The sequence below is a fragment of the Anolis carolinensis genome, chromosome 1 (assembly GCF_035594765.1).
Source record: "Anolis carolinensis isolate JA03-04 chromosome 1, rAnoCar3.1.pri, whole genome shotgun sequence".
Classification (NCBI taxonomy): domain Eukaryota; kingdom Metazoa; phylum Chordata; class Lepidosauria; order Squamata; family Dactyloidae; genus Anolis; species Anolis carolinensis.
Genome location: NC_085841.1, coordinates 310,987,992 through 311,012,292, shown reverse-complemented (window position 1 = coordinate 311,012,292; position 24,301 = coordinate 310,987,992). Strand labels below are relative to the sequence as shown.

At 41.3% G+C, this 24,301-nt stretch overlaps 2 protein-coding genes across 4 annotated transcripts in view; one reads left to right on the top strand and one right to left on the bottom strand.

The window, feature by feature from the left end:
- The window catches only part of lrrc57 (leucine rich repeat containing 57), a 156,674-nt gene that overhangs the window by 29,850 nt on the left and 102,523 nt on the right, over positions 1-24,301 (bottom strand). The window lies entirely within an intron of this gene.
- The window catches only part of stard9 (StAR related lipid transfer domain containing 9), a 124,277-nt gene that overhangs the window by 7,616 nt on the left and 92,360 nt on the right, over positions 1-24,301 (top strand). For all 3 annotated transcript variants that reach the window (XM_062968126.1, XM_062968125.1, XM_062968127.1), the window contains exons 2-3: positions 11,770-11,839; positions 19,201-19,317. In XM_062968126.1, the coding sequence (XP_062824196.1) occupies positions 11,770-11,839; positions 19,201-19,317 (187 nt within the window). The remainder of the gene's footprint in view (positions 1-11,769; positions 11,840-19,200; positions 19,318-24,301) is intronic.

Here is a 24,301-nt window from a genome sequence, read left to right as displayed (position 1 = left end):
TGTGGAGACCCCCACCGCCAACCCCATACCCCAGAGGAGGCGAGGAGGTGCCGATGCAGTTGGGCAATGTGCGTCCCAGACTAGATGCCGCCGAGAAGGCCCGTCGTCAACGCTTAAACCTCTGCTGGTACTGCGGGAACGGGGGCCACTTCGCCAGAGAGTGCCCAGCCAAAGGGAAGCCTGCCGCCCGTCTTGCGGCGGCGTCCTCCACGGAGACGAAGGCGTCTGAGCCGACTGGCACACAGCCGGCGGGGGAAGCCAACGACCGGGTGTAGAGGGGCTCGCCAACCCGGTCAAAAAATCCATCCAAGAGCCGCCAACCGGGGTCCTGTTCCTTCTCGTGGTCACATTATGGTCAGCAAAAAGGGGACCCGTCATGATCCACGCCATGATAGACTCTGGAGCTACCAACAATTTCATCGATAGAGAGTATGCCGACTCTCTGGGATTACAATATCATGATTTCAAGAATGCCCGTGTGGTGCAAGCCATAGACGGCCGTCCCCTCAAGACGGGCCCCGTAAGTCAGTGGACGGAACCCACCAGGATGTGGATAAGGGAACATATGGAAGAGATTTCCTTCTTTGTTACCGAGGTCCCCCATTTCCCTGTGATTTTGGGAATTCCATGGCTGACTCTCCACGACCCTAACATCTCCTGGTCCAACAGAGAACTGCAGTTTGCTTCACCGTACTGCCAAAACCATTGCCTCGTAGCCAAGGTATGCCATGCCACAGACACCGAGCCCATCATCACCTTGCCAAAGAAGTACTCCGAGTATTGGGATGTATTCAATGAGAAAGAAGCCGAAAAATTACCCCCACATAGACCTTATGACTGTGCCATTGACTTGGTGGAGGGGGCCCCGATCCCGCGAGGGCATCTCTACTCCCTGACTGAGCCAGAGCAAGAAGCTCTCAGGGAATTCCTAGAGACAAACCTTCGCAAGGGGTTCATCAGACCCTCTCAATCCCCAGCCGCCTCCCCAGTGATGTTTGTGAAGAAGAAGTCAGGGGAACTACGCTTGGTGGTGGACTACAGAGCATTGAACAATATCACCAAGCGGAACAGCTATCCCCTGCCTTTAATCTCGGATCTACTGGATCGGCTTCGAGGAGCCAAGGTTTACACCAAGCTGGATCTTCGGGGGGCTTACAACTTAGTTCGCATCAGGGAAGGGGACGAGTGGAAGACCGCCTTCCAGACCAAATTCGGATTATTTGAGTCCCGAGTTATGAATTTCGGTTTATGCGGAGCCCCCGCAACGTTCCAGCATTTTGTCAATGACATTTTTCAGGACTATCTAGACAGGTTCTTGATAATCTACCTGGACGATTTTTTGGTGTTTTCCAGATCACAATCAGAACATGAGAACCACGTCAAAATGGTGTTACAACGATTGCGGGATCATGGACTTTATGCCAAGCTGGAAAAATGCGCTTTTGATCTACAAGAGGTAGATTTCCTTGGTTACCGCATCTCGCCTCTAGGGCTTTCCATGGACCCAGCCAAAGTTTCAGCAGTATTGGAATGGCGGGCGCCAACTAACAAGAAAGAGGTGCAGCGTTTCTTGGGGTTCGCGAACTACTACCGCAAGTTCATTCCAGATTTTGCCCGCTGGTCCGACCCCATCACTAGCTGCATCCGTGGAAAGCAGCCTTTCCGCTGGACTGATCAAGCAGAGAAAGGGTTCCAGCAACTAAAGAAACTATTCACCTCCCAGCCAATTCTACAGCACCCAAATCCTGGAACCCCTTTTGTGGTGCAAGCGGACGCCTCTGATGTGGCAATTGGGGCTGTACTCTTACAACCGGTGGGAGATCACCTCCACCCCTGTGCCTTTTATTCTCGTCAACTAACCACACCAGAGAGGAATTACACCATTTGGGAAAAAGAACTACTGGCCATAAAGGCAGCCTTTGAAACTTGGAGACATTGGCTAGAAGGGGCCAAGTTTCCCATTGAAGTCCACACTGATCATCGTAATCTAGAACATCTAAGAACTGCCCGCAAACTAAATCAGAGGCAGCAACGTTGGGCTTTATTCTTTGAACGTTTCAACTTCCAGATCCATTATGTGACCCCAGCCCAAACCAAGCAAGCAGACGCCCTGTCACGTAAACCGGAATACGCTGCAGGACGCAAGGAGACCTTTGAATCCCAACTGTTACAACCTGAGAACTTTGCCACGCTCACGGTGGGGAACACCAAATCCATTCCCATTGGTTCAACTTCCCCTACTCCAGGACCCATCTGTGCTCAAGAAATCAGGGCTAGTCAGCAAGCAGATGCCTGGGCGCAGGACCAACTTCGCCAAGGTCTGCATTTCCCCTTTTCGCTTAAAGATGGGCTGCTCTGCTATAGAAATCATGTCTATATCCCACCCGGACCGGGCAGAGAAAAAGCGCTTCGTCTGTGTCATGACTGCAAACCAGCAGGACACTTCGGACTATTTAAAACTATGCATTTGATCCTAAGGGATTTTTGGTGGCCCAAGATCCGCAAGGATGTGGAAAAATATGTCAACACCTGCCCAGTATGCCAGCGCTCCAAGATACGAAGGGAGAAGCCCTCAGGGCTTTTACACCCCCTTCCTACCCCATCTCGCCCATGGGAAATAATTTCCGCGGATTTCATCACTGACCTACCACCTTCCTGTGGATTCACTACGATCTTAGTGGTGGTGGACCTATTCACCAAGTTAGCCCATTTCATTCCCTGCGAAGGCCTCCCCACGGCCAAGGAAACTGCGGATCTATTTCTTCAACATGTCTTCAGACTACATGGATTGCCCAAGAGTTTAGTCACAGACCGTGGATCTCAATTCACCTCTCGTTTTTGGAAGGCACTACAAAAACTATTGGGCATAGACTCTCGCTTATCTTCAGCTCATCATCCCCAAACAGATGGGCAAACGGAGCGCACCAATGCCACTTTGGAGCAGTATCTTCGCTGTTATGTAAACTATCAACAGGACAATTGGGCTTCTCTGTTACCACTGTCTGAGTTTGCCTACAACAATGGAGTTCAAGCTTCTACAAAAGAAACGCCGTTCTTTGCAAACTACGGCTTCCATCCACGTTTCTTTCCCCCTGTCATTGAAACTTCAGAGGTTCCCGCAGCAGAGGATTGGCTGCAGGAACTCACAGCGGTGCAACAACTTTTGCTCCAGCAACTGGACCAAGCCAAGGAGGACTATAAACGCCACGCTGACAAACATCGCCAGCCGGGCCCTGAAATCAAGGTAGGAGATCGGGTTTTCCTGTCCACTCGCTTTCTGCCCTCCCACCGCCCTTGCCGGAAGTTAGATGCCCGTTTCATTGGTCCCTATCCAGTGGTGGCGCAATTAAACCCCGTGACTTTCAAACTCCAACTTCCGCGTTCAATGCGCATTCACCCAGTGTTTCACCGTTCCCTGCTCCTTCCGGCGGATGGTGTGCGACCTGATACAGACCAACCGGCCCCCCCTCCTGTTTTGATGAATGGGGAGGAGGAGTTCGAGGTTGAGGACATTTTGGATTCTCGCTTTCACCGCCGCCGCCTACAATATCTCATTGACTGGGTGGGTTTTGGCCCTGAGGAACGCTCTTGGGAAGACGCCTCCACAGTCCATGCCCCTGATCTAACCCGTCGCTTTCATCAGACCTATCCCACCAAACCGCGACCTCGCGCCTCGGGGAGAGGGCCCCAGTTTGGGAGGGGCCTTGAGGAGGGGGATAGTGTGATGACCCATGGGCCTTGTAGTCCTGCTCAGGACATTGTAATTCCTGATGAAGATGAAAACTTGGGTTTTTTACCTTCCCAGTCTGAACTGGATTCCTCTCAGCCAGATCTTTCCCAGGCAGATCTGGGAACCTTGCACCTGCGAGAAAGTTGTCTCCCAGAAGTATGTCAAACAAGCCCAGAGCCTACTTCTCCCGTATTCTTGCGCCGGGAGTTTTGTAAACAACAGAGAAGTTTGGATTCAGCTTCGCGCAGGAGTGCGAGGATTGCAGCTAAGAATGTGGCCAATTAAGACTGCTTCTCGTGAGAATCTTTGGGGAGTCTCACATCTGGTCTCAGAGTTAGCTTTCGGTTCTGATTCCCAGAGAACTGCTTCGGCGGGAAGCTAGACTCTATTTAGGTGTTTTACCCGCGTAGTAACTTCGCGGAGTCAATTCGTCAGCCTACGGAGCGAGTTGCGTCTGGACAGCGCGCTCCGGTTCAAGCCTCGCTCCTGCTCAAGCCTTGCCTTGCTATCCAGCCTTCGCCTTGCTTCCCAGCCTTTGTTTATCTACGGACTTTGCCTTGTTTCCCAGGATTAATCCTTGCCTTGTTCCACGGATTTATCAAGTTATTCCACGGACCTTGTTCTTGTTCTTAGTTACCTTGTTCCACGTTCAAGCCTTGTTTCAAGTATCAAGTTATTTCCTAGCCTCGCTCAAGTTTCATGGACTAAAGGACCTTGTCATCTCCCCTCACTTTGCTTGGCAAAGTGAGTGTTTCGGTTATTGGATTACAACTTTGGACCTTAATATTTCCTATTGGACATTGCTTTTTTGGACTAATTCTGACCTTTCCTGAAAGGTCTAATTCTGGACTATTTTCTACACTAGTTTTTATTAACTTTATATAATCCTACAATAAAGATATTAGATAGATTCTGGCCTCTGTGTATGGTTATTGGTGCTCTGCAGCCTGGGTCGTGACACGAAGAGTCAGAAGCGACTGAACGAATAAGCAACAACACAGTTCAGTTCTTTCAGTTCTTTTAGCAAGAACACCAAAAATGCTAATAAAAGGGGGACAGAGCTCTGAAGTTTCTTTGCAGGAAAAAATCCCAAATTGTTTTTGCTGTGGATAGAACTAATGAGGCATCTGAGAGTGGTTCCATAATCAGCATTCTGTTTTTCCACCTTGAATTGTATCTTTTTTGGAAATTTTATATACCTAGTAGTTTCTTAGTGTTTTCTTTACCCAGTAAGAGAAGGAACACAATGAACTTCTCAAGATAAAACTTTGACTTCTTCACAGCTCACAATCTTTCTATTCTTTTTCTCTATTGATCTAAATCAGAAGAAAGTAATAAGGTTGCGCCAGCAGAAATGGATATGGCTACTGCAATCTATCTATCTATATATATAAAATGATAAAGTTGTTTGCGCAGTGACTATAACAACAAAACTAAACATCCCAGAAATACGAAATTTGACAACACAATGCAAAAGGCTTGCCTCCAGGTTACAACAACAGAACCACACCACAAAACCACAATCCAGACCCACAAAACTCACAACAATGCATCATGCGATAACAACACAACTAAACGCCCCAGAAATACAAAACTTGGCAACACAATGCAAAAGCCTTGCCTCCCAGTTGTAACAACACAACCACACCACAAAACCACACAGGACCCACAAAACTCACAACAACGCATTGTGACTGTAACAACACAACTAAACGCCCCAGAAATACAAAACTTGGCAACACAACACAAAAGCCTTGCCTCTCAGTTGTAACAACACAACCACACCACAAAACCACAATCTGGACCCACAAAACTCACAACAACACATTGTGACTATAACAAATACAAAATTTAACATCACAACTCATCCACCTCCCCAATCCCTACATTCACACTTGGCCTCCAAAAAAACAATTACAATAATAACAATGACAACAACAACAACAACAATAAGAATCAACACCATCACAGGCAAGAAACAGCCAGGCACTGAGGCTGAGAGGCCAATCAGTGCTACACTGGGCCTCCAAAAAACAATACAGTAGCATCTAACTTATCCAACCTTCATGACCACTACAACAACAACAATAATAATAAACACCTACACAGGCAAAACAAAAAAAAGACTATTGTACCACAATAAAAATATAAACTGCACTCAGCAGAATCAGACATTACAATTAACAACAAACCAAAGACAACAGGGATCTCAAGCAATTATCAATCAACACAAAAATTGAAGAAGGTAACAGACTTCAAATACTACTACTAATGTGAGTATAAAGAAGGGTGGAGGTCACAGCATCAATACAACCTAATGTAGACTGACCAACACCACCAGACTAAGCCACAGCAACGCGTGGCCGGGCACAGCTAGTATATATATAAAAGGATAAAGTTGCGGGCGCAGTGACTATAACAACAAAACTAAACATCCCAGAAATACGAAATTTGGCAACACAATGCAAAAGGCTTGCCTCCAGGTTACAACAACACAACCACACCACAAAACCACAATCCAGACCCACAACACTCACAACAACGCATCATGCGATAACAACACAACTAGACGCCCCAGAAATACAAAACTTGGCAACACAATGCAAAAGCCTTGCCTCCCAGTTGTAACAACACAACCACACCACAAAACCACACAGGACCCACAAAACTCACAACAACGCATCGTGACTATAACAACACAACTAAACGCCCCAGAAATACGAAACTTGGCACACAACTACACGTCCCAGAAATACAAAACTTGACAACACAACACAAAAGCCTTTTCTCCCGATTGTAACAACACAACTACACCACAAAACCACAATCCGGACCCACAAAACTCACAACAACGCATCGTGACTATAACACAACAAAACGCCCCAGAAATACAAAATTTGACAACACAACGCAAAAGCCTTGCCTCCCAGTTGTAAGAACACAACCACAACACAAAACCACAATCCGGACCCACAAAACTCACAACAACGCATCATGACTATAACAACACAACTAAACGCCCCAGAAATACAAAACTTGGCAAAACAATGCAAAAGCCTTGCCTCCCGGTTGTAACAACACAACCACACCACAAAACTACACCGGACCCACAAAACTCACAACAACGCATCATGACTATAACAACACAACTAAACGCCCCAGAAATACGAAACTTGGCAACACAACACAAAAGCATTCCCTCCCGATTGTAACAACACAACCACACCACCAAACCACAATCCGGACCCACAAAACTCACAACAATGCATCGTGACTATAACAACACAACTAAACGCCCCAGAAATACAAAACTTGGCACACAACTAAACGACCCAGAAATACAAAACTTCACAACACAACACAAAAGCCTTGCCTCTCAGTTGTAACAACACAACCACACCACAAAACCACAATCCAGACCCACAAAACTCACAACAACGCATTGTGACTATAACAAATACAACATTTGACAACACAACTCATCCACCTCCCCAATCCCTACATTCACACTTGGCCTCCAAAAAAACAATTACAATAATAACAATGACAACAACAACAACAATAAGAATCAACACCATCACAGGCAAGAAACAGCCAGGCACTGAGGCTGAGAGGCCAGTCAGTGCTAAACTGGGCCTCCAAAAAACAATACAGTAGCATCTAACTTATCCAACCTTCATAATCACAACAACAACAATAATAATAAACACCTACACAGGCAAAAAAAAAAAGAAAAGACTATTGTACCACAATAAAAATATAAACCGCACTCAGCAGAATCAGACATTACAATTAACAACAAACCAAAGACAACAGGGATCTCAAGCAATTATCAATCAACACAAAAATTGAAGAAGGTAACAGACTTCAAATACTACTACTAATGTGAGTATAAAGAAGGGTGGAGGTCACAGCATCAATACAACCTAATGTAGACTGACCAACACCACCAGACTAAGCCACAGCAACGCGTGGCCGGGCACAGCTAGTATACTTTATATACTCATTAATAACTAGACCTCAGGTATAAGTTGAGAGCAGGTTTTGGGGCCAAAATTATTATCAGTTGGGCTGTCATACAAGAAGAGACCCTGTTAGGTCCCATAAACAGGGACTTGCTTAAAGGTAAACTGTAGCTCCATAACTGAGGGATGCAAGTTCTTCTATTTTTATCTTGCACATCCTAGCATTCTTTTCTGTGCCTAAGGGGAGCAGCTGGTCTGACTATTACATCCTGTAGCAAACATCCATGAGACAACTTCTCTTTTCCTTCCATCTAGGGCGAGGATCTGAGGAATTTTACATGCAACATATAGATGTATGTGGAGGGGAGCTTGTGCTTATAAGTGTCTTTTCTGAATGAAGGGCAAAGTGTGTGTAGGTTAAAAAAGCCAAGGCTCGTGTTGCCTGTGGAGAGTTAGATGTCTGCCCACTAAATTATAAAAATATTGCTTCTATCAAACTGACTCCTGGAATCTTGCCAAACATATGCTTTTCTTCTCGTTCATTCCAAAGATAAAACATAATTGTTGGTTATTACAGTTTGCTCCAAATCTGTTTTGTAAAGGGGAAAGGAAAACAAAACAAACGTGAACATTTATAGCTTGGTCAATTTTTCTCCTTTCTTTTTAAAATTGGGATGGAGGAAAGGCGAAAAGCTTCAGGCTAATACAGGTTCTACTTTGAAGCATACCAAAAGGCTTAACAGAATTCACTGTTAGTGGTAACATGTTGTTGTTTGGACTGTTGAGATAAATCAAAGCAGGGTAACTGGTTCACTAAGATCTTAGGGCCCTTCCACACAGTCATAAAACCCAGAATGTCAAGGCAGAAAATCCCACAATATCTACTTTGAACTGAATTATCTGAGTCCACACTGCCATATATACCATTTCAAAGCAGACAATGTGGGATTTTATTCTTCTGTGTAGAAGGGGTCTTAGACAGGTGGTTGCTGTCGAACAGCATCAGCTCACTTCTAAATTTCAGTTTGTTGTTCTTCTGTATCCTGACTATGAAATCAATAATTGGAATTAGAGGACTGGAAAATAAAGCAGGAATTCCCACAAGGCAGTTGTGGTTCAAACTAAATGTAATAATAAATGCATAGTTCCTTTTATACCACAGTTTCCTATTTAAAATAAGCATCTGATATATTTCTAGGTGTACAATTAGCCCTCCACATTTGTGGATTTGACTTTTGCAGATTTGATTATTCATCAATTTGATTAAAATGTTATCTCTAGGTATTTCAGTACAATCCATTGAAAGTTGGCCATACACATACTGGAGAAACTAGATATTTCTAGTTCCCTCATTGCTCCCCAAAAAAGTGTTATTATTTGTGGTTTTGGTGTTTGCGAGGCTCCCGTGCCCCTACACCAATGAATGTGGAGGGAGGACTGTGTCGTGATGAAATTGACGGTGTTCTGTATGAAGCAACAGAAACAATCCCCTTTGTAGCAAAAATGCCCCCCTTCCGGTTAAGAAGAATACATACACAACTTGCCTTTGTAGTAGATAAGACTTTATACAAGGAATATTTACAGTATCAGTCAATTTGAGATAGCTATTGCTTACATGCTTTAGTTCCAGCTTTAAAAGTTACCATGTATTCTATAAATGTTTGGTATGCATCCAGCTAAATAAATTACCTCCTCTGTTAGTTCAGTGTACCTGAGTATTATTTTTCACTTCACTTTACTTTATTTCTTAATTAGTCGCTCTCCACCAGAGTGCTCCGAGCGACTTACAATTTAAAATATCATTCCACAATATAAAAACATTCAACATAAAAACATTCAACAGTGACTATTTGGCAAATTAGATCTGATTTATTTAAATGCACAACCAAACAGCCAAGTCTTGAGCGCTTTTACAAAAGGTCGCAATTCCAACATTGCTCTAATATATGGAGGCAATGAGTTCCACAGAATTGGAGCATAAGTCGAAAAGGCTCTACGCCTTGTAGCTTTCAGGTGTACCTCCCTAGGGCCCAGTATGTATAGGAGATTTTCCTGAGAGGATCGAGGTGACCGCTGATGGAAAAAAGGAAAGATATAATGGTCCTTGGCCATTTCGAGCTCTAAATGTCAGGATCAGTATCTTGTAAGAGATCCAATGTTCTATTGATAGCCAATGCAGTTGTTTCAGAATCAGTGTAATATGGGATCTTATAGATGATCCGCTAGCAGCCTGGCTGCTGCATTTTGGACCATCCGGATCTTCTGGGTTTTTATCTTTGGAAGGCCGGCGTAGAAAGCGTTACAATAATCCAACCTAGTGGTGACTGTTGCATGGATTACCATTGCCAATGCTTCTGTCGAAAAGTAGGATGCCAATTTCCTTGCCTGGTGAAGATGAAAAAAAGGCTTGCTTACTTATGGCAGTGATCTGGGCCTCCATCGTCAGCATTGAGTCCAACACAACCCCAAGGCTTTTAACAGTAGCAGACGGAACCAGAACTTCCCCATCGAGATCAGGCAGTGACTGGATTAACTCTGGTGGCTGGCCGGGCCAGAGTATCTCAGTTTTTGCGGGATTCACTTTTAGTCTATTCACTCGCAGCCGACTCATCACTGCTTCCAAACACAGCTTAAAGTTCTCAGGAATTGTGGTTGTCCCAGGTTCAAGACGCAAGAGTAGCTGGGTATCATCTGCATACTGGTAGCACTCTATGCCAAAGCTCCGCACTAGTCCAGCAAGTGGTCGGATGTAGATGTTAAATAACAGGGGCGAAAGGATAGCACCCTGGGGAACTCCACAGCAAAGGCAGGAGCTCTCAGAGCTTTGGCCTAACCATTCCGCCCTCTGTCTCCGGTCCCGAAGAAACGAATTGAACAATTTAAGAGCTAAGCCTTGTACACCGGACACAGCCAATCGATGGATCAGCAAGTCATGGTCCACGGTGTCGAATGCAGCTGTAAGGTCCAAGAGTACCAAAAGCGCTGATCCGCCTCGGTCTAACTGACGACGAATTTCGTCAGTAATAGCTACCAAGACAGTCTCTGTCCCATGACCTGAACGAAAGCCTGATTGAAAGGGGTCTAAGCCCACAGTCTCATCTAAGAATTGCTGTAGCTGTCTCGCCACTGTCCGTTCAATCACCTTGCTCAAAAATGAAAGGTTTGAAACTGGGCGATAGTTACTAGGTATGGCGGCGTCTAGACTTGGTTTTTTCAGAAGAGTTTGAACCACTGCTTCTTTAAGACACTCTGGGAAAATTCCTTGTTCCAAGGAGCTGTTAATGATGTTCCTTAAGGGATCTCATAGTCCCTCCCAGCACTCCTTAACCAACCCGGAGGGGCAAGGGTCGAGGGAGCAGGTAGTTGGTCTTGTTGCAGCTATAGTCTTTTCCAGATCTTCCATTTCTAATGGCACAAAGACTTCTAGGAGTTTATCACTAGATGGCCAGAGAACCTCTAGTTCCCTCAATGTGTCCTCTGTGGGAGGTAGCCCTTTGCGAAGCAGATTGATCTTATTTATGAAGTAACTTTGACTTATGAAGTTCTGAAAAGTCTCTGCTGTGATATCTTGACTGGCCATATCTTTGGCTGGATGGGTTGGATTTATGATGTTACAAACAATTTTAAATATTTGAGCAGGTCAAGATCTGGCGGAAGCTATCAGTGAGGAATTATATTCTTTTTGGCCTCTCTGGTGGCTGCTTCGTAGATTTTCTAATGTATTTCGAGAGCCGATTTCGATGTTTCATCAGGTTTCTTGCACCATTTACGTTCTAATTTCTTCCGCTATTTTTGATAGATCTATGAACCAACTTAATTAATATGAAATTAGTATTACAAAGGAATTATTAAATAATAGTATACTGTATAGAAAAACCTTGAGAATGAGGCCTCTGGAGTAAGTGTTTCCCAGAATAATCCCTTTGAATAGGAAAATTAAATACATGATTAATTCCCTTGTGTTTATGAAGCATCAAAAACTTCTAAATCCTTGCTGGGTTATATTGATTATCATTATTTGTGCTTTTATGTCTTTATTGTTATATTATTTATTTGTTTTCATATTATTTTCAGAGAGCATGCAGAAGGAAGAAGAATAATTGTAGAAGTTGAAGACAAAGTGGCAAAAGTCAGAAACATAAAGGTATATTTTATATTTAATTTTGGCATCTGAAAGGATGGCAGATCTAACAAAATAACTGTGATACTGACCAACACACATTTTTGTGCCTCAAATATTAGACCTTATTCTGGGTGTATTTGATCTATTGATTCCAAAGATCACAGTTTCCCCCATCAGCTTTAATTTTTGAGATGCAGAACATATGCCATATAGCAGTCTTTATCTGTTTGCCCATAGAAAATCATGCTAACTATATCTAAGAAGCTGGAGCTGATGTGTTTATCCAATGCAGTTTTCTGAATCAGCACCTCAAATAATCCCAGGGACAGGCATAAAAACTAAGACACCAAAAAATTGGGTTGGATTCTGTTATTGTTTGTAAAATAGAGATAGTGTTGTATAAAAAAAGAATACAGTTTCAGATTTGTTGATTGTTCAAGTAACAATTTCAGCATTAAATCTTACTCAGTGAACTTGGAACACTTAGTATGAAGCCACATTAACTACCCAGGAGACTTTAGAAGGTTACACTCCATCCCCATAAAAGTACAAAATTTTGCCTCAAATGCTCTTTGGTTGTGTAGGGAGTATTTTCATCTTGTTTCCAGGTGCTCTGGGCAATTTTAGCTTCAAGAAAGACATGTTTGATACCAGAAAATGAGTGAAACCATTCCCAATTTTTAAAAAGGCCTTTTCCTAACCTAAAATGGCTCCTCCTTGGCCTCAATTGGTCCAGGATGGCAAAAGTGGAAAAATGTTCCTCTAGTCTCCTTATAGGACAAATGAAGGTATAGAAGGATATTTTGTCCTTGTTATTCCTACTATTATCGAGAAATAATAATTAATAATTTAAATAATATTTAATAATAAAATATGAATTATACAAAATCATATAAATCTCCATGAATTGACAAAACCACAGCTTTGCAATGTCCAGCAGGCTGCCTCCTCTGCCTTACCCTTTTCTTTGTTCATCAAAACACCCTGGGAAGCAGACCAGCTACACACCAGATGAAATCTGTATGATCTATTTACTAACCATATTGCCTGGGGAAAGTCATCTTAGAAGTAAATGGCTAAACACCCCCAATCTCCTTGATACAATCTCTTTCCAATAGGAACCATTTGTGAACCTCCAGAGTTCCCCCATTCTAGAGTTTCCCCCATTCGTGAATCTCCAGAGTCCACTTCACTTTCCAGTACTCATTCATAAATCACAGGATTTCATTCATAAATTTCTATTTAACATTTTTCCTGCAATCTCGCAATGCCAGCAGATTCTAGATTCTGCAGCCCTAAAGAGCCAAACAGGCTGCATCTCTCATTTCTCCCAAAATTGTACCCTGGAATATCTGCCTAACCACACCTAAATGCATATGCCCAATTTGCATAATTTCATCGCAGTAGGACAGAGGGTGAGAGGAAGAGGTGCTTAATGCACACACTTAAAAGTACTCCCCATTCCCATAGATATGATCCTTACTGACTCTATTGATGGAATATTTAGCAATTGAAAAATTCCCATTTCACTGATGTATTTTCTGCTGCCATTGAGAAGTTTTTCCAGCTTTCACTTATATCCGCTGATGAGGATCAGCGCACAAATTGCCAGAGAGACTTCACCCATTGTACTGTTTATCATTCAATATTGCTCAATGCCTTTATTTCTCATTATTACTCAATGTCTTTTCTCAATTTCTTTGTGTTTTTAAATACATGATAACTGTACCCTCTATTTGCTTCTGACACGATAAATAAATGGTCTTTACTGAACCCCCTCCTTTGTGTATATTCAAACTGATTTGTTAAGTCAATCAGGAACTCATTTACATGTTGCCACACGATATTCCTGAGGTTTGCGCCCCTCTTGGAGCAGGTACAATGAATGGACTAAGACTATGAACCAACAAATTACAGCTGTTTATTTTTCTGCCACTAGAGAATATCAACTAGTGATGACATCAAAGGGAATCCCCAGCCATAAATAAAAGTTAGGTATGGTTTTGTCCTTCGTTACTCTTACCATGTGAGTGGAACTGAAATTATGCTGATGCCAAGTGACTGTGGTGGCAATGCAGTTTAAAATATTAGAAGTGCTTTAGTTCTCTGGCCAGTATCAAAACATATAAAATAGAAGAAAACAGAGGGAAATCTTTTAGTTCAGTAGTTTACTCTGTATTTTAAGTTTGCTATCTTTGTTCTGTAGCAAATGTATTGGAAAAAGTTGTGTAGTCTTTCATAGCCTAGAAGCAGGCTTAAAAATAAAACAGGAAGGAAATGCAAACGGGAGAAGGAGCCTAAGTTGGCACAGCTTCTGTATTCTTTATAAACTAGCATAAACATCTGTGAATCTTAAAAACAATGTGAAATTTACATTCTACTACCCATGATGCTATTCTTGCAGCTCCTTACTTTTCAGCTCATGTCCTTATTAATTCAAGGCTTTCAGTAAATTGTCAATAGCTTTAAAGAAAACACAACATCTGGATTTCATTCTGTCTTATTTCTCTCTCTTCTACTCTCTTCAACATTGCAGTCTTATATGATTGCCATTAATTTATGGGAAACCTAACAGGAATTAGTACTAAGCTACAGCTAACATCCTGATGGGCGACTGGCTGCAAGAAGCTGCACATCCTTTCCCTTTTGAGATTCTTGGAGGCTTACTTTATAGGGCATGGGAAACTGAGCAGGATTTTTTTCCAGACATTGGGACTCCTGAATGCTACTGTACTCCCTCAGTCAAATTGTAAACTGGGGCCAAAATTCGTTTCTGTTGCCAATATATCTTACTACTTAGAAGGCAGATAAGTGAATTATGGAGTTTTGTGGGAAGTCTACTAGACAGATGCTTTCTATTTCTTGCTTAAGCTTTGTTTGTATCTTCATGTCCGCCTGATTATTTTAGGTGACTTGCTTAAGATAATTAGCATTTTATGTTTTAAGAGACATTTTGGCAGAGATCAAATAACTAGATAAGTGATTTTTTTTCTTCCTTTCATATTCTTTCCGGAGCTGGACTAATTCTTGGTCCTATTCTAAGCAGATGCCAGTGCACAGAGTGTTCAGTGTCTTTTAGGAAGTGTAGGTCAGTTGATTTTCTTTATGTGGATTGTGATGTTTGTTGCTTAATAATTTTTTAAAAATAATCATATGTATGATGCTTCACTTTGTTGTCTGAAAGAGGTGCCTACACCATTCAGGGATGGAGCAGCTACAAATAGAGCAGTTTGCACAATTGGGATACTTGTATTTTTAAGGATGAGAAATAGTTGTATGTCATAGAATCAGAGCTGGGTAAAACAATGATACATTTTTATATTTTGCAACAATATCAGGTAGACACCTGCCCCAGCTGAGACCCCACCCATTTTACTCTCCTTTTCTAGCAAGTCTGTCCGTCCCCCCAGTTAATAGGTCAAATAAAGTTGCTCTTATTACCTCCAACTTAATGTGTCCAGACTCCTTATTTCAAAATTGGCCATCAATATACTTTTTGAAGAACAACATCCTTTCCCCTGTCAGGTAAATTGATCACTGCCAGAGAAAAATGCATTTCTATCCACTCTGCCCAGCCAGTGCATAATATAATTAACCATGGCATGACTCATGCCCCTATCTTATCTACTACTTTTCTAAATAAAAGAAAAGAACCTTCATCAGGAAGTTTCTTTAGACCTCTGGATTGGTGTTTTGTTTTTGTTAATTTTTTCACTCAATTAAAGTAAGCATAGACAAAGTTAAGTATTGAGGCATTGTAGAACTCGAAACTGTAATTAGTTATTGTCTGCAGAATTTAAAACGATTATTTCTTTATTTATGTTAGTGGATATATAATTATATCAATTGGGCTCCTGGCATTAGTAAAAAGCATGACATTCATATAGTTACGGTATCCAGTTTTCAGTAATACCAACCATTCACTTAACCCCTAATCTAGGTATTTCTGTTTTGAAGGGGATTTTTCAGAAGAGGAGAAGATACCCTACAGAGGGCTGTAGTGGGTGGAACAGAATGGGCAAAAATTGGGTATGACAGTGTGTATTTCTACTACACCAAATCCAGCACTAAATACCATTCTAAGTGTTCTCTTGCAGTCATATATTTAAGATATAACATTTATTTAATGTTACATGTTTTACAGTATATGAAGTATTTTAACTTTAGTCCACCAATAAAAATATAAAAATAACAAGGGCCCAGCCTATATGCAACCAATTGTGTTTTAATTCAAGCATATGGTATTTTATTCTTTTGAGACCATGTAAAGTATATTTTTAATTTTTTTAATCCATGGCATTGAAAGAATGTTTCACACATCAACATATCCTGAGTGGGTTTTCTGCCCCTTGGGAACAAGGCTGACATAAGCACTCTTACCGAGCCACAACCTTAAGTACTTCTACCTGTGAGATCCCTTAAGGCAGTGGTTCTCAACCTGTAGGTCCTCAAGTGTTTTGGCCTACAATTCCCAGACATCCCAATCAGTTTACCAGCTGTTAGGATTTCTGGGAGTTGAAGGCCAAAACATCTGGGGAACCACTGCCTTAAGGGGATGCTTAAACTGAGAACCACTGCCTTAAGGGGATGCTTAAACTGGTGGGTACACAAGCCCTACCTCGATTAAACTGGATTTGGTCCCCATGCTCTAAATGCCAAATGTTTGACCATTCAAAACCAAAACATGTAACACATACTAATAAGGCACAATACTCGGGCACTACAGTTGATCTAATTCAAGATTGGGCAGGGGGTACTCTGAAGCAGAAGCTTATTATTATGCTCCAGAAGCAGACCAGAGTAATATCTCCAGGCCATGTGTAATTCCAGTCCCATTAGCAAAGAGGCCATTTTCTGTTGTCCTGTCTTCCTACCTTAAGAAAAAAACCTCTTCTGAGAACTGGAAAGCTGGTATGCCAAAAGAACATGGTGTATGACTAGTGTTTCCCACCTAACTATAGAGCGTAAAGGACCCCCCACCGCAAAATTGGGGGACTTTGCCTCTACTGTAACAAATAAACCTTCTGCAAGATTATCTTAATTTAATAATTAGGAACTGAGATCTAACATGCTGGCATTCTTAAGAATTTGCAACAAGCAATAAACGGTTCATGTCCTGCAGTCTCAGGAGGTAATTGTCAAGATAATTTGTTTTGACAGGCAATATTTTGTCATCCTGTCAACTTAATATCACTATACCAACACTGTTCCTTCTATCTTAATAGTAGATCAGTGTTCTCAATGAGTTTGCTTCTGTGCAGTATAAACCTGACCCTAAAAGTACACCTTCTGAAATAACTCATCAAAATACCAATGATATACACTGCGTGTGGACAAAACACACTTCCTTTGTGTTATTTTAACATTGCTAATTTAGTCTCATTAGTTTATGTCCACATCAGTGAAGTATTTACTTTGAAGGAAAGTGTTGTGACTGCGCCTTCGGGGATTATGGTTGATGGTGATGGAATTCGAAGAGGAAGAAAAAAACCCTCGTGATGAGGGTTCACTGGAGGAGTTGCGCAGGAAGCGACTTAGAGAGCTATATGGGGGATCTTCTGAGGAAGATTCAGATGGGGAGATGGATGCTGAAGAACAGGTGGTGGCTGGGGAAGCGGGCACTGAATGGGCACAGCCACCGGAGATGTCTGGGGATTTGGGGTCTATGGATACTTCTGAACCTGGGGTTTCTGCAGGAGCTGATCCCAATTGGGATGCTTGGAGAAGGGAGGATGGTTCTTTAAGTGTTCATGGGGCTAAGTGTGGGCAGGATGATTGGGACTCCGACGAATTGCTAGGTACTCCAGATCCACGAGCTCTAGCTGTGTGGAGTTCAGACTCTGAGTAGATTTGGGACACCTGGTGTTTGGGTGTGAGTGTTTGGTCACCCAGGAGGTAGGGGAATAAAATGGGAATGTTTGGCCACTGCACTTTGCGTGTGGCAAGGTGTTGCTGAGGCGCCATTGGGATCTCTGTGCTTTCGTGAAGACTGGACTTGGACTGTGATTTGGATCTGCTGATACCATCTTTGTGCCTTTTCGTGGACCTGGTTTGGATGACTGCACCCTCTTCGGACTCTGGATTGGTATTTGACCTGGCTTCTGTCTTCGCCCTCTGACTGACTACTTTTCCCGGCTTCTGACTACTGGTTTGTCTTTCGGAATTTCTGCTGCCTCCTGACCTGACCTTGGATTCTTCTGACGACGGCTATTCATCATCCCTTTGAGGCTCTGGCTTAGCTGCACCGTGGAAGCAGTTTTACTGCTTTTCTAGTTTGTTTATTTTCCAGCAATTAACTCTATTTGTTTTCCAAAGCTGAATTGAAGCGTTATTTAGTTTTTTTTTTAATGCCAGCATGGGAAATTACCGTGGCTCGTTTTTGAGTTACTATTGCCCAATCTACTCTCGAAACACTGATAAGTGAAGTGTTTCAAGGATATTTCCTGTGTTTTATGTTATTTTTTGGCTTATCTTCAGAATAAACTCTGTTTTGTAACTGGCGTCTGACTCTTGACAGAAATAAAGCTAGGAATGTTAATTAATTGGTGGTTCTTAGCCTTCTTCCTCTTGATTTAGAAGTTCATATTAATTATCTTCTCAAGATAAATAAGATTTCTGATTTGCAGTCATGCTCGCCACCTGACTTTGGAAGCGTCTACAGAAAACGGCGGCTGTTCAGCTTAGAAATGGAGTTGTGCATCAACCCCCAGAGTTGGGCATGACTAGACTTAATGTCGGGAAAACCTTTACCTTACCTACCTAGTAGTGGTACTATTACAGGCCCTGTAGGTTCCTTCTGTTTTCCATCTTTCCTGGAGATCTAACTTACCTTTGTATATTGTGCTCGTCAGCAAAGTCATGTTGTCAAATCCTTGTATTACTGAAGCAATGTATTACATCATACCATTGAAATGTGTGATTGTCCTTGTTGTACCCACCTGGTTTAGATGTTAGAATGCATATAGGTACAGGTTACTATATCTATTCCCTCCATCCCAGGCATCAAATTTGCATATATTTCAGCATGTTGATTGTTGCATTTTATCTTCCACTGCATTTCAGGCTGCATAACTTTTTAAACAGTTAGAACTGATTTGAGAGAACCAGTGTAGAGTACTGTAAAGCACTGAACATGAAACAGGTATACCTGAGTTGCTTAGTGATGGAATTTTCCATGTGACCTTGGGCCTCCACTACTTCTCAGGAAGTCTGTCTTACAGGGTTGTGATGTGAGGATTAACAGGGAAAAATACCCTATTGTATATTTTATTTATTTTAAATTTTTATGCTATAATATGTTTTTGAGTAACTATCCTATTGCAGAACATTACTTGTTGATACAAATAACACCTGTTACACTTTTCTATCTACTATCAACTCAGGTGGACAACAGGCAAGAGAATCTTTGGGACACAAAGGAGAGAATAGTGGCATTTGGCTTTGATTACTGCTATTGGTCAGTTGACCCTGATGATTCCAAATATGCATCTCAGGAAGTGGTAAGTAGCAATGACCTCTTTTCTTTTATTTTTTAAACTTGGCAAGAAGAAATGTGTTTATACAATAAGTAACATTGGTCTTTTCTTATTCAGGTGTGTTTGTTTAGTTTGTTGGAATTATACTGGTTCAGAAAAATAATCTCAGTTTATAAATCACCGCAGCTGTTTCTAAGGGTCGAATGCACTCGTAATTTAGAGCCAACTTGCAAATATAAAATATCACAACTCACCTGCATGTAACTATTTGACAGACTGAGTAGCTAACATAGCACAGAGGGAATCTTTGTTTATGATTGGCCAGGTACTAACTGGTAGTGTAAAATGCACTTTCCTTCAACATCTTCAGTTTGTTGCTACTTTTAAAGTGAACTCCTCCTTCTCACCAATTCAATCTTGATTATATTTTTAGCTTGGCATGAGATTATAGAATTTCCTCATTTGTAGCATTACCAGCCAATAAGTTACAGTGCTGTTTGTTTCACTGGTTGTGATTAGGGCTTGGAGAAATTTGTCAAATTGTTCTTTGATAAATCCTCCATTTCCTTTAAAGTTTAATGCTGAATTTCATCCTACAGTTTAGTAAATTAGTTGTTTTATGTTGTCAGGATTTGTAAGGGGACGGGCTATCTCCCCCAGGGCAAGATTCAGCAATACAAATGGGGCCTAGAAAAAGAAGGATTAGGATTGGAGGAAATGTACCACGTGGTTCTGTGCTGTAATGAAAAATGCAAATGCTTGGAATTGAGGTGTGGGATGTAGGGAGAGAAAAGTTGTTTGCTGAGGAAAAGGTCCTTGGACAGCTTTGGCCCTTTAAGAATGTCACTGTCTTTAGAACTGGAGGATACTGTCCTTCACTTGTTGGAATATCGCTGAATGCTAGGGTGGTTCTGCTTTATAGATTTGTTTTATTTTATATTATTTTATTTTAGTTTTTTATATTACATGAGGTTCAGTACAGTGAATACCTTTGTACTCCCTAGAATGTTGTGGAGTTTTTACTCCTGTGCAGAGACCCTATCAGAATGTTCTTGAACTGATAGAGGGCACCCCCTTTCCCTGCCTGTGCTGCATGTCTCCTTACCTGCTATGCTACTCATCTGCTGTTTGGCCGGGATTTGAATAGAGGGGTGGTAGGGCAGGATTGAGGGAAGTAATAGTACCACTCCATTATGCTTTGATCGCGCCTCACCTGGAATACTTAAGGATATTGACAAGCTGAAAAGTGCCCAGAGAAGACCAGAATGGTCAAAGGCCTGGAAGCCAACCACTATGAGGAATGGCTAAAAGAGATGGGTATGTTTAGCTTGGAGAGGAGAAGTTTAAGATGGAACCTAGTAGCCATGTTTAAATTTTTGAAAGGATGTCATGTTAAGGAGTGGCAAGCTTGTTTTCTCCTGTTCTATGACTAAGACATGGAGCAACATATTCAGACTACAGCAAAGTAGATTGTATCTAAACATGATAAAAATAACATCCTGATGGTAAGAGCTGTTTGATAATGGAATATGCTGCCTGGAAGTGTGGTGAAGTCTCTTTCTCTGGAGGATTTTAATGGATGGCCAACTGTTGTTTTGATTGTATATTCCTGCATGTAATGGTGGACTGGATGGCTCTTGTAGTCTCCTCCAACTCTATTTACAAACTGATCTTAATAGTGAATCAAATATTGGTGCACTTGTAATATATGAAATGTCCTCCACCTGAAATAAGCAAATAATTACTTACTAAATTTTAACATCACTTATTTTTTAATCAAGATGGTATTTAAAGGTTGAATGATCATGGAAGATATTGATGTGGGGTGGAAGGAAGATGCTAGAGATTATGGATCAATTTCAGAAGTTGTAAGAAGAGGTCCCTAATCTTTGGGATAGCCTTTTCCAGTCTAATAAGTTCTAGTCATGTTGTACTATTGATGTATCCACACAACAATTATATTATAAATTCTATAGTCCATCTGGGTGGAAAAAAAATGGTTGAGAAAGCCAACTTTAGAATGACCAAAAGAAAATATGTTCCGTTCTGAAAACAGAATGAAATAACAAATTCAGTAGTTCATGAGTTCAACAGTCAAATGATTTCAAGAGTTAATGACAATGGATTTGTCACCCAATTTTTGAAAGTAAACTTTAACAAATTAATTTTTGAAACTAATGTTCTAGGTTCTGAATGTGATTTGGAATGCATATGGTGGTGGCCAATTGAACTTCTTTTTTCTCTTTGAAAATATTTTTTCCTTCTTTTCCATTTATTTGTTTAATGCCCTGCCCTGTGTTTTCTTTCCTTCCTTTCCATTGATCTAATTATGACAGCATTCATAACATGGAATATTTCCTGCCAGATATGTTTGTATATTGGGAAAACCTCAGTGATTTGTTTTTTATGTGATAAATATGTCCTAACGCATTTTGAAAGGTTTAAAGTGTTAAGAGGAGGAGACACCTATGGAAAACACACTCCTGAATTACTTGGAGGTTATAGTTTTGGAGTATATTTTTGAGTATGATGATGCCTTTAGTGAATATAAATGCCTTTAGTGAATATAAATATGTGTAGTCTTTTGTTGGAATGCAGGGTGGATCCAGAGTATATTTTCCCTACATATGTAAATATCATTTAGCAGGATAACACTAATTGAATAAAACAACCTTTTACAGCCTTATTTATATGCTGTTCCTTTTCTTCACATATGAGCTTAAATCCTACTGATAATTTTAATTAGAGCAAGACTGTTAAATCAATAGGATTTACATAAATATTAGCACATCACTCCAGTAGTTGCTTCAGCAAGTCTATTCTAGTTGGGACTTTTTATTTAGGTGGGGTTTTTCTAAAAAATACAGTAAATATATCTCTTTGCATATACAAATATATAACACTGACTTTTTACATAGCATTCTTTATTTTTTAATAGAAATTACAAATGTCATGCTACTCAATATTATAATTTACACTAAAGGCATACATCCAACCAAGTCTCTATATTAGCCATACAGATAATAATAGCGGTGTTTAATGATTGCTTCAGATTCTTCTTCATTCACTAAAAATAGAAAACTTTTTGTTAAAAAACTTAGCACATCCAGTGTGGAATAAAGCATGACCATATATTAGGACTACAGGTTTTAATGCTCACTGTATTGCATTAAAGTATCACATAATTTTATGTTTTCCAATGCTGTAGTCACTAAAGGCCACTAATTCTTGATTGTCCTATGGTTTATAGGTTGCTTGTCCTTTTACACATATCAAAGCAGTAAGAGTTAACTTGAGGGTGTTCTAGATTTGAGAGTATTGTCTGTTCTTTGAAGGGCTTGGGAAAGGAAAATGAGCCAACTTGAAATGTTTCTTCCCTTGTTATATAGAACATAGTATTTTCAGGGATTTTATATTAGTCCATTCACCAAAAACATTTGGAGTTTTGCCACTGAATTCTAGCTTGTTGCAGAGGATTTTGGAATATGTTTTTGGACATATATTTTATGAAGTAATTAATGGGTCTTGCTGCCGAAATTATAGCCTAGTGCTGTCTCTATATTTGCTTGTAGCCATAAATTACTATAATAACAAATACTATACTTTATTTGAGTGAAGGCTAATTAAATGAGCTTCTTATTTAGGTTTGGTTTCTGAGGCACCTCACAGTGATTAGAACACAGTGTGAACATCCCTGATCATCCACATACCTGTAAACAATCTTGCATTGCATTTTCATAGTCCAGATCATTATAATGTTGCCAAAAACAAATAATGCATATTCAAGTTGGTCAGCGATGCAGCTGTTTGTAAGACATGCATGCTGCGAGCCTATGTTCCACCTGTCTCTTTCCTAGGCAAAACAAAGACTTGCAGCACGTAGATAATAGGAGGTACTGACCTGGCAGATCTAGCTCTTCTTCCTCTTTCTGTGTGCTTAAAATCTTTGTTCTGTCTGGGCAAAGGAAAAGGAGTCCAGACAAAACAGACCTGCAGCACATGAAAGCAGGAGGGAAATCAGATCCTAATGCAGGGGTCCCCAAACTAAGCCCCGGGGGCCGGATGCGGCCCATCGAAGCCATTTATCCGGCCCCCACGGCACAAGGGCAGAAGGGGGTTGGGCTAAATGACCCAAGGGGTCTCTTCTTCTGTTACAACCCTATTATTAACATTGATTCTGGGTGGCCATCTGTCAGGGGTGCTTTGCTTGTGCTTTAGGTGCACAAAGGGGGATTGGACTCAATGGCCCAAAGGGTCTCTTCCAACCCTCTTATTTATTATTATTGTTGTTGTTGTTATTATTATTATTTATTGCTCGGTGGCCAACTATAGTCCGGCCCTCCAATGGTCCGAAGGATCGTGAACTGGCCCTCTGTTTAAAAAGTTTGGGGACCCCTGTCCTAAGGGTTCTGATTCCTCTTCCTCTTCCAGTTTACCTCATGTTACTGGCCCCCTCTTCCTTTCTTTGCTATGGCAAAAGAGATGCATGCCATGGAAAAAGAGGAAAAGGAGCCAGGATTTGTAGGGTAAGCAAAGTGGCACACAGGACTGGCTCCTGCTCCCACCTCGGGGGACCACAGCAGTGGCTACCTGTTCCCACTCACTGAAATATTTGTGGTTTCCACTTTTGCGGGAGAGTTGCACTTCTAACTTCTGCAAATGTGTCAGAATTTTTTCACAGCTTGCCTTCCTCTGAGGCTGAGAGAATGTGATATGGGGAAAATAGCAAGTAGCAAGAAGAGTCCTCTAGAATAAATGTCCAAAACAGGATTTCAGGGCAAGGCAGAAACTAGATGTTCAGGAGCTGAAATGCAGTCCAAGCTTGGCAAGGAGGTAGACCGACACCCGGTCTACTCAAGAGTAAGCGCACCTTCAGGCCACTTGGAATCCAGGAGCTGGAGACGATGATGTTTCTCAGTGAGAAGTAACGTTGTAACCGCAAAGGCAAGTTCTCAACACAACACTTTTATTGAAGTTCATAAGCTCCCCCAAACCAGGTGCCTAACTC